The sequence below is a fragment of the Mytilus galloprovincialis genome, chromosome 2, assembly GCF_965363235.1.
Source record: "Mytilus galloprovincialis chromosome 2, xbMytGall1.hap1.1, whole genome shotgun sequence".
Classification (NCBI taxonomy): Eukaryota; Metazoa; Mollusca; class Bivalvia; order Mytilida; family Mytilidae; genus Mytilus; species Mytilus galloprovincialis.
Window position 1 is genome coordinate 1,246,283 of NC_134839.1, and position 15,882 is coordinate 1,262,164.

The 15,882-nt window shown below is 33.1% G+C and overlaps 1 protein-coding gene across 1 annotated transcript; it reads left to right on the forward strand.

Annotated features, from left to right (window-relative positions):
* The first annotated feature begins 1,139 nt into the window (after positions 1–1,139).
* Positions 1,140–14,943, forward strand: LOC143062646 (uncharacterized). The gene is made up of 3 exons (XM_076234334.1): positions 1,140–1,504; positions 12,667–12,816; positions 14,557–14,943. The coding sequence occupies exons 1-3, from the start codon at positions 1,279–1,281 to the stop codon at positions 14,754–14,756; spliced, it is 576 nt and encodes a 191-aa protein (XP_076090449.1). The 5' UTR covers positions 1,140–1,278; the 3' UTR covers positions 14,757–14,943.
* Positions 14,944–15,882: the final 939 nt, after the last annotated feature.

A 15,882-nucleotide genomic window follows, 5' to 3' on the forward strand; every position in this document is an offset into this window, starting at 1 on the left:
TTAAACTGTGGGGTTACCAAAGGTTTCTTAACGCCTTTAATTATAAAATAATTCGAAAAAATAATCAGGAATAACCTTTATGTTTTGATCTATATAATTGATATAAATCAAAACATCGTGTTATTTCTGATTAATTTTTCGAATTACTTTATTAAGGCGTTGAAAACCTTTGGTGGCCCCATAGTTTAAGTGTCTTTAAAAAGTACACAGTGAGCAGTGGTCGTTACATACAAACGTTCACCTAAATTGTCCCAGTCAATGGATGAATTTAATGTGCCAATCAATGGCCACAGCCACACTGTTTTGAATTTCATTCTATCACAAAATAAAGGAAGATATATCAGTTTTTGCGGCAAAATGCTGCCCACTAATTAGTATCCATTAAGAAATAAAATGTGCACTTGTTCTAGGCATTTATAGTCTTTTCGTTTGAATTGTTTTCCATTGTCATTTGGGGGCCTTTTATAGCTGACTTTGCGGTATGGGCTTTGCTCATTGTTGAAGGCCTTACAGAAACCTATAGTTGTTAATTTCTGTGTCATTTTGGTCTCTTGTGGAGAGTTATCTCATTGCCAATCATACCAAATCATTTTTTTTAATACCTATTCTAAATATGAGCAAAACAAATCAAAACAACCAAATACACCAGTTAGAGGTTGGTTGTGCCTTGATCATGTGATTTTTTTCGTTTAAGTGGAACCAAGTAACATGTACAAGAACAATAATAACAAATTCCGTCTCCATGGTTATTACACAACCTTCTAGAGAATGTCAAATGATTATTATTGCATCATTTATAGTCATATCTCTCAAATTTGAATTAAACAAGTAATGAATATAAAACATGCACTACTTTTAACATCTAAAATGTAGCGGGTCGTGAAATAGGGATTACGGAGACTAATTAACACACGTATAATAGAAAAAGGATTAAGCGCTACATACAATGCGAATAACGCTTTCGTCGCTCTACGTTCAAATACACATGCAAGTAAAGTTTACCGCGACCTTTCATATCTATGTGTTTACCTGTATGGTGTAGTGAATATATGAAAGACCTTGATGTCTATTCTTTTGATAAACATTGTCTCCCAGCTAAATAAATCACAAAAGATGTGAAAGAACAAATTATTGATAACGATTTAGTTGGGAGTGACAATTATTCGTTCAATTTTGACCGCATGCTTCCGGCAACGATAGAAATATTGCTGGATATATTTATGACAACAAAAGATCAAATTTGTGTCTTTTAAAAGTGTCAGTAATATTTGTTGAACAATGAAGTTTTTTGATAAATTCTCACGGTTTTCGTTTGTTGCGATTGTCGTTATTATTATTGGTGGTATTGTAGAAATAGTGGCATTAGCTACACCATATTGGACATTATCTAGTACGCACACGTTAGGAAATATTGGACATTCTGGACTATGGTTAAATTGTAGACGAACACAAGCTACAGTGGTGACAACTGTTAGTTGTTCTAGTTATGCAGATGCAATTGCAGGTACGTAAAGTGAATATGCAAAATGTATACAACATGAAATTTGGAATTCCTAACAGTTTCCCCATAATTTAATAAAACCAAAAAATGTTTTAATAACAGATAATAATAGTGTACCAGGCGAGACCACCAATGTCCTTACCGTGTCTGCTAGCTACAATTTAGTGCTCTGATTTGTTTTTGAATGTTAGATTTTAAATTGTAAAATTTCTGAATCTTTAAAATATGTAATTTTACGAAACTAATTTTACGAAACCAAATTAACTCCCTCGGGCAACGATGACCTTAAACTATTTCGGCTTTTCTTTCAAAAGTTTACATCATAGTTTTGTTGTTAACAAATGTTTACGTTGACTTTAAGGATGGTTCATGATAGTTCTAATCAAGTTTGGTTTTCTGTTCTAAGAAATATAATAAATTGTTTTGCTGAAAATGTAAACATGTTGTTAATTTCATTCCTAACATGTGACAGAGGAGTACATGTATGATAATTAATGATGTCGAAATGTCTATACACTACCTTCCATTGATAAGTTTAACTATTTAGTTTAAACCTGTGTTTATCTTAAATTATATTTAAATTTTCATTAAGATCATCTACTAAATGTCTTTACAAAAATATGCCCACATTACAAATAAAAACAAAATAATTTCTTATAATTCAATGTGACATCTGTTTGACCACTTAAGCATAAAAATTGTCGTCTGGTAGCATTCCACATATTTGAACTTGTAAACCTATAGCTACAGGGGATACTAAATTACACACTCACGGTCTAGTCAAAATTGAATTTATATACATAAAGATGGTCGAATATGATAATACAATGTAATTAGATGCGTTTAATAAGAGTCAATCTCATCTTTGTATATATTTTGTACATTTACAAAAGTCGGGAATGATAAATATGTACATCTTAAGATGTACAATGTAACACGGATATCCAATTAAATCGGGCCCGAGAACACAGTTATTTCGTAGTGCATTTCTTTTAGACAATACATTCAAATTAAAACAAGTTGCTTTCTTTAAAAAAAGAAAAGCAATACATGAACATAAGACCGCTGACTGCTGGGTCACCAAAAGATTGTTGCTGAATTTGTGTTTACTTTTGAATTGAAATAATTGATTGTGAATAGAAGAAGCCAGTTGAACGTATTTATTTACAGCTTCTATTTGAATAGTTATTTTAAAGCTCGACTATATATTACTTGGGAATGTACTTATTTTTTCCGATTATAACCCATTGGCAAATCCTAATTTCTACTAACCGGATAACTTATGCAAATTGCACCAACCTATCGCAATATAAATTTATGTATTCAGATTGCTTTATAATCTGGAATACTGGATGCATTTATTTTATCTATCACATCTTTATATTTTGTTTCCTAAATGAATGCCTTTATATTCTCAACTCGTATTTGAAGCTGTCTTTACTCATGGTATAGATGTTGTATGCGGTTAAACCTGTGGCATGCAATTGATTGGGACCTCTTATGAAAAGACTTATTTTGGTCTCATGAAACATATCAAATTTTAAGGATTTCCTGATTTTACTTAAATCAATTCAAACATTATACAGAGAAACTTAGTTTTGCCAAAGAATTTCTTAATTCAGAAGTTTATGAATACCTGTACACACTTTCAAAATAACCAATTTATGTAAAAAGGTATGTAGATATAAAAAAAACGCCAGACACGAGTTAAGTCTACAAAAAAAGCATCAGTAACGCTCGAATGAAAAAATTTAAAAGGCTAAATACATTACAAAGTTAAGGAATCTATTCCTTGGGTAGACAATCCTCAGCTTTTTGAAAAGGCCAAAGTTTATAATAGGACAGTGTCTCAAAAAAGAAACAAAAGAGAAACAACTCGAGGTCAGAATACCGTTAGTAATGATGACCGTGATTGAAAGTCACATGTAAAGCTCTTTCTGCCGTGTCCTGAATTTAGATAACAAAAACGAAAATAAGCTTCCACGACTGAATTTAATAGTTTTGCATGCAAGTAGTATTTTAGCGCACGAAATAGTTAATAGAAAGCATCTCACTGATACTCAGGAAAAGAATACACATTTGCGTCATCACATATCTTAATCTAATAGTTGAAATCGAATGTCAAATGGCTTACATTAAATGTTTTGACTCCGGATGCATTGACATTTTTTCCGGAATTTTTGAGAACGCAAACCGATATATATAGTGTGCTTTTGAAATGTTATCTATAATGTGAATGAATCAAGACGTGTAGGATAGTTGGTCAACACTATTAATACAATTTTCAAAACCGTACCATAGAACAAATAAAGTTTAGATGCTAGAAGGTTAAATTATTAAAACAAACAAACAAAAATTGAATTAAAATTTTATAATAAACTATAACGTTCCTATTAGTTATTTTTTTCAAATTCTTTTGAATATATATAATATCAATAAACACGAACGTCAAGTATTTACGGATGGACTTTTTATTTATCGAATGAATCTATTTTTAAATTCTAACATTCCACTATGTGAATATATTACTATACAAAGACTTCTAAATCCATACTAACAGTATAAAATAATCAACATTGGGGTTGTAATTAAATTTTGTTGTAATTATTGTAAATTATTTGTACGGTTGTTGTGAGCTGCAAGGATTTAAAATCATGCTTTATGAATTGAAAACACACAAGTATTTTTATTCACGACCGTTTAAAATTTAAATATTTAATAAATTGATCTTACTTTCCGTTTTATGGATATATTACAATACAAAAAAATAAATAATAATTACTCATAAAACATAAAAACTAAAATGGTATGAAATAATTAATGTAGAAATATAATGATTATTGTTTATACACATTTTTTTGTAGGAAGCAATAATTTATTTAGATTTAATTTTTATGTTTCCTTTACAAATGAATATTAAAAAATACCAAAGCAGAGTATCGTCATATAAAATACTTTAATTGCAATTCTGAAAATATTCTGATTGCAATCATTGTTAGTTTCTCCAGAAACATAAATACAGTATTTATTTTGTATATATTTGTTTGTTTCCGATTGAATTAAATACTTTTGATAAGAATATTATCTTTCTGTTTTCCGATCTAGTATTATTTATCTTTCTGTTTTCCGATCTAATATTAATATTTTAACCAGAATTGTATCTCCCGTAAGTCTAGTATGATGAAATACACAGTATCCCGTGGTTAAATCTTCAAACATGATTAGTTACATGTTATCGAGACAACAGACAATGCCACGTTATAATTGACCCAGATACACACAGTACACAGTGGTCGTTTTAAAACAAATATAATTGCGTCGTCAAGGGCCATCAAGGGACCATATCATAGACGTAGATAACAACCTGTTAAGACCTGTATATATGACCGAAAATTTTAGAGACGTTCCAAGATTTTTATTCTGACTTCCGGCCGAGAGATATCGAGTGGCCCATAGACACATTCAAAACGCACCTGCTCTTTCTCAAAAAGAGTTTTACAGTGTAGTGTACTACTAGTGGGACAAATAATGTCAAATTTATAGAAACTTCTACCAGCTCTAACTCAAAATATTGACAATTCTGTGTTAAAAAGTAAAATCACAAAAATACTGAACTCAGAGGAAAATCAATTCGGAAAGTCCATAATCACATGGCAAAATCAAATAACAAAACGCATCAAAAATGAATGGACAAGAACTGTCATATTCCTGACTTGGTACAGGCATTTTCAAATGTAGAAAATGGTGGATTGAACCTGGTTTTATAGCTAGCTAAACCTCTCACTTGTATGACAGTCGCATCAAATTCCATTATATTGTAACCGATGCGTGAACAAAACAAACAGACACAATAGGTAAAAATGTCAAAAATAGGGGTACAGCAGTCAACATTGTGTTATCATCTTAATCACTATAAAAACAACAAATGTAACGAAGCACAAAAAGGCATACATCAAATTAACATCCTCATTTTGATTATATTATACGATTTTATTTGTCTATGTAAAATGCACCCATCAAGGAAGGAGGGTTTTGAGTACTGGTGAAAATTGCGCGTTTGAAATTCGCACAGGTAGACATGAAATAATTTTGTCGTTCAAAGTATGACGGGATGCATAAATACAGTCACGCAAAATAGATATAACAAAAACTGGCTTAACAGTTAAAGTAATAATAATAAATAAAATAATAGTGCGGTTCAAAGTATGACGGGATACATAAGTACAGAGGCACGTCAAATGTATATCACAAAAACAGTGGGTTAACAGTAAAAGTAATATTAATAAATAAAATAATTTTGTCATTCAAGGTATGACAAGATACATAGGTACAGAGTCACATCATGAAATAATTTTGTCGTTCAAAGTATGATGGGATACATCAGCACAGAGTTACGTCAAAAGGATATCTAAAAAAACAGACTTAACAGTAAAAGTTATATTAATAAAGACAAATAAAAGAATAATACAACACGTTATTAAGATGATAAACAACGTCAGTACGCAAAATCTATACTTCAAGACCATCGTGTATTATTTGTGAAGTTGATACGGAATATTTATCAACAAGTTCTGGGTACCTTCCGATGAACTTTTTTAGAAAAAGGACGAGACGTTCTTTGACATACCCCTGGTTCATCAACTTTCTGCTCAGACACTGGTGACGTTTTACAAAGTCTGAGTAGGAGCTGCAAGCTCTAGAATACCGAATAAGTTGGGAAATGTATATTCCATATGCAGGTGAAGTTGGTATATTGCTACTAAGGTGGGGGAAATTGATAATTTCAAAATCAAAATCGTCTCGTTTGTCATAGATTCTGGTACTAAGATGACTGTGTATGTCAAATTCGAGGTATAAGTCTAAAAATGAGGCGGAGGAAGCCGTGTCTGTTGTCTCTTTAATTTCTAGTTCTGGTGGATATATTAATGGAACCCAATCAGAAAAGTTCGGATTGTTAATGGAAAGAACATCATCAATATATCTGAAAGTTAAATTAAATAACCTGGCTTCTTTGATCTTCTTGTTTTTGACAAGTGTCTGAAGGAACTCAGATTCATATGAAAACAAGAAGAGGTCAGCAAGGAGAGGCGCGCAGTTCGTTCCCATAGGAATGCCGACAATTTGTTGAAAAAGTCTACCTCCAAACTCAACAAATATGTTGTCGATAAGAAACTCCAGCATACTGACCACTTGTTCTTTTGTGTAGCATGTTTTACCTTTTTGTTTGTCACTATTAACGAAATATGCCTTATGAAATCCCAAAGTAATAAATTTATAGCGTATGCTACCATTTTTATGTTGAAAGGCATTGTGGATAATTTCTTTTAGGCGATTTTTCAATTTCACATGGGGAATGGTGGTATACAGGGTTGAAAAATCAAAAGTTTTGATAGAGCTAATTTCAGAAATAGACCGAGATTTAAAATTGTCTAGAAGTTCTTTAGAATTTTTAAGAATCCACATATGGTTAATACCACTACGCGAGTAAACAGTTTCACAGTATTTCTGAAGACCCTCTTTCACTGCGGATAAAATTTTAGTCAATCTAATGGACAATTCTTTAGTGGAACATGAAGATGAGCCAGCAATATACCGTTGTTTGTACGGAATTTTATGAAGCTTTGGTATCCAATACAAACAAGGTAAGTCCTCCGATTTGGTGTTCAATGTAATGTTTATTGAAGCCATGAAGGACTTATGATTTGCTAAAATCTCATCCTTGTCAAATGATATGTCTTTGTATGTGGGATTACCTGAGTGCTCATTTATACCCAATTCTTTTACAAGACATTCGTAGTAATACGATTTACATACAAAGACAATATTATTTGAAGCTTTGTCCGCAGGAACAACAACATACTTATCATGAAGAGATGATAGACATTTCATGGCCTCTTTGTCTCTGAAAACGGACTTTGGTCGATCGTTCACACAGTTTTTCAACTTGTGAATGCGACGTTTTATCAGAGACCTGATAGTTTTAACCCATTCTGACAAAGTGTCCAGTTCAACTTCTTCTCGCTTAGCCCATGCTCTGGCGTAGTCCTCAATGGAATCCATAATTATTTTGAAGTTATGGTTCCAATTGATGTGTTGGGGTTCTCTAAACTTAGGACCATGAGAAATCACCTTTCGGAGATTTTCATGTTGAATTATGTTTAGATCTCCAGTTATAACATGACCAGGGTGGCTGTAATTATAAGGCGAGTGGGAACAGTCACATGTCGGAGGGTTTTGTAAGTATTGTTCTAAGTCAAGGTCCTGCAATGCTTGTTTATAGTTAAATATTTTAGGTGCAATGGTTTTGGTGTAACTGTAGGATACAATAGGAACAGATTGATTTTGAAAATAAATAGGAATTTTAGATGTTACCTCCTTGTGATGTAGAACGTTGCCGATATTGATTGCATCAATTCCTCTATTGGCAAAATCAACAGGAAGGAATTTCCTCTTTTCCTCATGTAAAGGTTCCGATCTTACTGGTTTGAAAAGACGGAAAAGAGCTACATCACAAATAATACTGACTAGTCTGTATATTGCAGAAAATGTATTGGTGCCTCCTTTGTCAAGTGCATAATCTCTCAAACGTTTTAGAAAATTAACTGGCAGTGAAAAGAGAATAGTTCTTATGTAATGTAACCCTAGTGGATGATGAAGATGTGAAAGAAGGTCATCAAAGCTCCCAGAGAGTGATCTAGATTTGGAAGACTTTTTTACATTAGGCCGATGGTAATGTTTTTGCCCATGACTACGTTGTTGTCGTAAGGTAGTATTAAATAAACTCATTACATTAATATCACTGCAGGCAGGACTTGACAAATTTCCTACTCCTTTAATATTGTCATTGCAACCATATGGCATTGCAGTCCCTAACTCCCTTATCCAGAAATTTTCTCTATCTTTGCGGAAAGGAGTACTTAGTACAGGGCTATTTGTGTGGTGATAAATTTTCTCAATGATGCGTACTTTCATAGATAAAGAAGGATCATGGTCCGGTTGATTAAAATGGTTATAAAGAACTCGAAATTGAGGATCTTTATTATCAGACCGGTGTTGATTCATTCTTTTACGCAAAGTTTGACGAGTTTCACCAACATAAAGTAGTCCACACAAAGTACATTCGATTCCGTACACGACATTGTCCGTGGAACAGTCCAGAGGTTCGAAAGATTTAGTATAATATGTTTTAGATGTTAAATTACTAGTGAAATCAGGAGTCGTGATTAACATATCACATGTCTTACATGTGCTCCTTTTTCCTTTTTTATGTTTACAAGAAGAAATAATAGGTGTTGATTCACTTGTAGCAGGTGTCTTTAAACAGTCAAAAATATTGACACAACATGGCTTTAATTTATGAAAGGTATCTGAATTTTTGAAATAGTAATTACCTTCTGGCTGAACATATGTCAAATCAGGGGTATCCCGGAGGATATTTCGTGGAACACACAAATCAAATGCTACAGTGTTCCGTGCAGCAAAAGAGGACCTTGGTAACCCGGGCGACGTCCTAGCCGGTTTGTTCTTCGTATTATTTGTATTCATCATGCATAAAGCTACCAAGTTAATGATGCCCTCGGGGAATAATCCACCAGCAGTAAAGTTTCTTCTGTGAAGAAACTTGACATCGACTTGGTTGTAGTAAAAAGTAAAATCACAAAAATACTGAACTCAGAGGAAAATCAACTCGGAAAGTCCATAATCACATGGCAAAATCAAATAACAAAACGCATCAAAAATGAATGGACAAGAACTGTCATATTCCTGACTTGGTACAGGCATTTTCAAATGTAGAAAATGGTGGATTGAACCTGGTTTTATAGCTAGCTAAACCTCTCACTTGTATGACAGTCGCATCAAATTCCATTATATTGTAACCGATGCGTGAACAAAACAAACAGACACAATAGGTAAAAATGTCAAAAATAGGGGTACAGCAGTCAACATTGTGTTATCATCTTAATCACTATAAAAACAACAAATGTAACGAAGCACAAAAAGGCATACATCAAATTAACATCCTCATTTTGATTATATTATACGATTTTATTTGTCTATGTAAAATGCACCCATCAAGGAAGGAGGGTTTTGAGTACTGGTGAAAATTGCGCGTTTGAAATTCGCACAGGTAGACATGAAATAATTTTGTCGTTCAAAGTATGACGGGATGCATAAATACAGTCACGCAAAATAGATATAACAAAAACTGGCTTAACAGTTAAAGTAATAATAATAAATAAAATAATAGTGCGGTTCAAAGTATGACGGGATACATAAGTACAGAGGCACGTCAAATGTATATCACAAAAACAGTGGGTTAACAGTAAAAGTAATATTAATAAATAAAATAATTTTGTCATTCAAGGTATGACAAGATACATAGGTACAGAGTCACATCATGAAATAATTTTGTCGTTCAAAGTATGATGGGATACATCAGCACAGAGTTACGTCAAAAGGATATCTAAAAAAACAGACTTAACAGTAAAAGTTATATTAATAAAGACAAATAAAAGAATAATACAACACGTTATTAAGATGATAAACAACGTCAGTACGCAAAATCTATACTTCAAGACCATCGTGTATTATTTGTGAAGTTGATACGGAATATTTATCAACAAGTTCTGGGTACCTTCCGATGAACTTTTTTAGAAAAAGGACGAGACGTTCTTTGACATACCCCTGGTTCATCAACTTTCTGCTCAGACACTGGTGACGTTTTACAAAGTCTGAGTAGGAGCTGCAAGCTCTAGAATACCGAATAAGTTGGGAAATGTATATTCCATATGCAGGTGAAGTTGGTATATTGCTACTAAGGTGGGGGAAATTGATAATTTCAAAATCAAAATCGTCTCGTTTGTCATAGATTCTGGTACTAAGATGACTGTGTATGTCAAATTCGAGGTATAAGTCTAAAAATGAGGCGGAGGAAGCCGTGTCTGTTGTCTCTTTAATTTCTAGTTCTGGTGGATATATTAATGGAACCCAATCAGAAAAGTTCGGATTGTTAATGGAAAGAACATCATCAATATATCTGAAAGTGAAATTAAATAACCTGGCTTCTTTGATCTAAGGGGGTCTAAAATTCAGTTTGACAGCTTTCGACGTAATAAAATTTGACCTTTTTAACCTGACCAAATCACTACTTTACATAAAGATTCAGCACCTAAATTTTTATATCATGAAATTACATCCCCTTACTTAATATTTCATGCATTAAATATCAAGAAATAAATTGGGAAAGTGTATCAAATAAAAAATGCAAGTTATACTGTTATTACACTGTTCACAGTAGGGACTATATTCCAACGAAAACCAAAGGGCGATAACTGTGTCATTGGACCTAATAAATACATTTTATAGATCATGTTATTACATCGACAACCCAGTGGTTTTATCTTGCATATTATATATATATGTTAAGTTGGTTTTTTTAAATAGCTGGGCTATGCTAATATGGTAATGCAGAAAGAGCACTGTACACATGTCACCTATTCTGTGCTCGAATTTCGTCGTTAGAAGACCAAATTGGGGACATATATCTGTTCTATATTTGGAATGTAACACATGTAATACAATATTATAAGTAGAAATTATATTGGAATGATTCACAAAGGTGTCACTTCATGGACAAAAATAAATAAAAGGTATTAAAACGAATTGTCTGAAAAAATATTAAAAAGAAAGTTAGTTTATAAGTGTGTAACTGACCCTTTTTTTTTTTAACATTATGTGAAATGTCTTAAAATTAAGAACTGTTTCTAAAATTCCGACCAAAAATATGAGTTTAATCAGTTAACTATTTTTCTTGCATTTTGTAATAAACAACAAAATGTCTGAAAATATTACACCACAAACACTAGCTGTGCTAATGGAAGTATCTTAGTATACAATCTTGCAACAACTATTAACAGCGTACTAACCATCTTCTTAAACTTAGAAATGATGCATCCATACCCCAGTTGTCAAAAAGAGACTATTTCTGGTTTAACTTGATTTTGGAGTCCCTGCGGCAATCATAACGATCTGATTGTATGTTGCTTAAAGTCCAGTTGCTAATATTTCATGCATGTTCAGGACGATATAATGATACAACGAAAACTGTAACTAACGTCTTGAAGTTTTGTAATTAATTATGTAGAACCTATGCTGAATGGAGACTGCAATTTGTCTTACATTCATTTGCTATACTTCATGCGAACATAGATAATAAATAAACTACACTCAACATCGTTACATGATTTTCAGTTTGCCACAACAGCACAAACCCTTTTATTTTATCATGTTTATTACAAATAAAACACCAATGTCAAATGTGCTGTTAACGACTGCTGCCATCTCATATGCATCTTCGCTAGCCAAGGGTTACGGTCCACTCCCGCTCTCTTCTTGAAGATGTCTCATATGAAACACAATCTACAATGAAAAACGTTTGATCTATTGTACTGCGGTAGCCATAAATGCAAATCTCAAATGAAAGTTTGTTCACTGTACTGTAAAAATTGTGTTTATGACCTAAACACTTTTCTAAGCACATTTCATGTTGACGAATTGGTAACATGTTTAGGGGCTATAGATGTTTAATATCTAAACATGTACATGAAAGTGCTTACAATCTAAACGTGTGTGTCCTTTAAGTGCTTACAATCTAAACGTGTGTGTCCTTTAAGTGCTTACAATCTAAACGTGTGTGTCCTTTAAGTGTTTACAATCTAAACGTGTGTGTCCTTTAAGTGCTTACAATCTAAACGTGTGTGTCCTTTAAGTGCTTACAATCTAAACGTGTGTGTCCTTTAAGTGCTTACAATCTAAACGTGTGTGTCCTTTAAGTGCTTACAATCTAAACGTGTGTGTCCTTTAAGTGTTTACAATCTAAACGTGTGTGTCCTTTAAGTGCTTACAATCTAAACGTGTGTGTCCTTTAAGTGTTTAGTCTGATAACAAGTTTATGTAAATTATTCGATACACACCTTTTTTTTTAATGCAAATCATATACATATTCTTCTCTCCTCTCCTCTGCCTGTATATTTGTCTCATCTCCCCTCCGCTGCCTGTATATTTGTCTCATCTCCTCTCCGCTGCCTGTATATTTGTCTCATCTCCTCTCCGCTGCCTGTATATTTGGCTGTATTTAGTAACAATATTTAACTTTATATTTCCAGGATGGATGGTTGCAGTGAGGGCATTGAATGTGATTGGTATGATCTTTGCGAGTTGTGCTCTGGTATTCATGGGATTATTTACCTTTCTTTATTCAGAGAAATGGAATAAAATTATCAGAAGTTCAGCACTAATTAGTGCTTTACTTGCAGGTGGGTAACTGCTTTTTCTACATACGTTCACCAGTATATTCAATGTTTGTGTCAAGATTAAGTTATTTAAAAGAAAGTTTATTTAAAAACAATATTTTCAGGATTTTTTAATTTACAGAAATGTTTTGCTACAGTATAAGAAGCCCAATATTATATTTTGTCGAAAATTTTGCATTCAAATGGTTTGTGTTTTCCTCCAGTACAGGAGGTCGCAGGTCCAGTCAACGGGCTGGTCACTCCAATGACTACTTTATGTGTATTTGATGCTTCTTTTGCATGTATGCGGCATTTAGATAAGAATCATTATGATAACCCCAGATATGCTGACAAGTTATTCCATTTTGAATCCGGTTAAGCTTTTAGTTATCTTTAAAGATCCGTGTATATTCATAAACATTTAAACACATTGTACACGAAATTTGTGGCTTGACATTGAGCATCAAACTATTTATTCAGTACATATCCAGTCGTCTCATTATTACCATACATTAATACCAAAAACTGGTTATAATTGAAAATGAGGATTTTAACGAGATCATAAGTATACAAAGGTTAACATTTACATATATGTAACTAATAACAAGATGACATCAATCATTCCTGTAATTATTGTACAAAATTACATCAATACATTCAGCACATTTCCGTCAGTTTGTCAACGATAATGATTCGATCTATCAAAAAGTAAAATCACAAAAATACTGAACTCCGAGGAAGATTTTAAACGAAAATTCAATATTCAAATGACAATATCAAAAGCTCAAACTAATCAAACGAATGGATAACAACTGTCATACTCCTGACTTGGTACAGACATTTTCTTATGTAGAAAAAGGTGGATTAAACCTGGTTTTATTATAGTATTAATGAATGCGTGTTTTTATAATGGCCCTGTTATATGTCCAAGGTCTGTAATAATGGCCGAGGAAGTCTGTAATGGCCCGAGGCAACGCCGAGGGCTATTACAGACATCCGAGGCCATTATTACTGACCGAGGACATATAACAGGGCCATTATAAAAACACCCATTTCTTAATACATTAATGACAGTTTAGTTTGAACAAAATAATTTGTACTTCACCATTATAAAGCATTAAATATACCAAACATCCAAGATTTAAGTTGAAAGAGATATGTGTTAAAAAACAGGATGAACAGTGATCCCTTTATATGGTTCTGTAATGTTGGTTGCTGGTTACTAAATTAAATAAAATACAAAAAAGTATTATACTCTTTACAACTTAGTTTTATTAATTTTATTAAAAACCCTAACAGGGCTTAATACAGACAAACTGGGCATTAATACAGGGCCATTACAGAAAAACAAGGCCATTACAGAAAAAACAGGGGCATTACAGAAAAACAGGGCCATTACAGAAAAAACAGGGCCATTACAGAAAAACAGGGCCATTACAGAAAAAACAGGGCCATTACAGAAAAACAGGGCCATTACAGAAAAAAACAGGGCCATTACAGAAAAACAAGGCCATTACAGAAAATATGTAATTTATAATAAACAGTCACTTTTGGCAATAATGCACTTAGTTGGTTAATAAAGCTAGCTAAACCTCTTACTTGTATGACAGTCGCATCATATTCCAATATGTTGACAACAATGTGTGAACAAAATAACAACATAAAAAGTATAAATGTCAAAAATAGCGGTACAGAAGCCAACATTGTTTTAAAACTTATCTGTATAGACATTTGGGTATTCATATTTTCCTATGTATTTTGCAGGTTCTTTAGTCATTATCGGTGCAGTCCTGTATGGAGTTTCTGTTAGCCAAGGAAAAGCGCCAGTCCCATACCAAGTTGTTAGTGCTAAATATACACATTCACTCTCCTGGTCATTTGCACTGAGTATAGTAGCTGCAATATTGTTTGTCATAAGTGGTGTTATAATGGGATTTGCCAAAACACCACGGATAAACAGTTGAATGAATTGAAACACTCGAAACGAATCCGGAGTGCGTGGACTATTTTTGTGACATTCGAATAACCGCCTATTGGATGGATAAATAGATATCGGAATGAAAAATGATTTATTTTTAGTACCTGTATGATGAGTAATAAAATCATTATGGCTCGCACGTTATGTAGGTTCAACGATGAGCTAAAATACTACAGTGGAGATCAGTTCTAACCTCTCATAAATTCTGTCAGAATCTGTCAGGAGAACTGTTCTAGAACAGTATGTAGAACTGTCAGCCTGACACCTTTTAGTCAGTTCTAGGTTAGAACTGTTCTAGCTAGAACTGATTTGGTCAGTTCTACCTAGAACTGATTTGGACAGTTCTAGCTAGAACTGATCCTGACAGTTCTACCCTAGAACTGATCCTGACAGTTCTAGCTAGAACTGACCAGATATTTGGTCAGTTCTACTCTAGAACAGTTCTACGGTTAGAATTGATTTCAAATTCTACGGCTAGAATTGATTTATAAATTCTACGGCCAGAATTAATTTATAAATTCTACGGCTAAAATTGATTTATAAATTCTACGGCTAGAATTGATTTATAAGTTTTAAGGATATTTGTCTTAATATAAAGGCTTCGGCAAAATAGCGATTAATATTATATAGAGTTTTGCTATTTTGCCGGTTTTATTTCAGATTTATAATCGGCAAGAGAACATGTTTAACCTCGCCATATTCTGCATGTATGTGCCTGTTCAAAGTCAGGAGCCTGTTGTTCAGTGATTTTCTTTTGTTGATGTGTTACATAAATTATTTGTTTTTCTTTCATTTTTTGAACATAAAAGTTAAGCCGTTAATATTGGGGGGGGGGGGGGGGCATTATTATTTCATTTATTTTACATTTGTCATTCGGGGAGTCAGGATGACTCGTTTTACATAACAAAATTATCTGACCTTAATGAAATACGTTATTCCGGCCGAAACCACCAGGGACGGATCCAGCAGTTTAAAAAAAGGGGGGGGGGGGGTCCAACTAAAATTTATTGTCCTCATTTAAATGCATTGATCTTCCATAAAAAGGGTGCTGTACAGTAATTCAGTTATAATTTTAGGTCAAGAGGGACTGTAATATATACAAGTTATAGCAA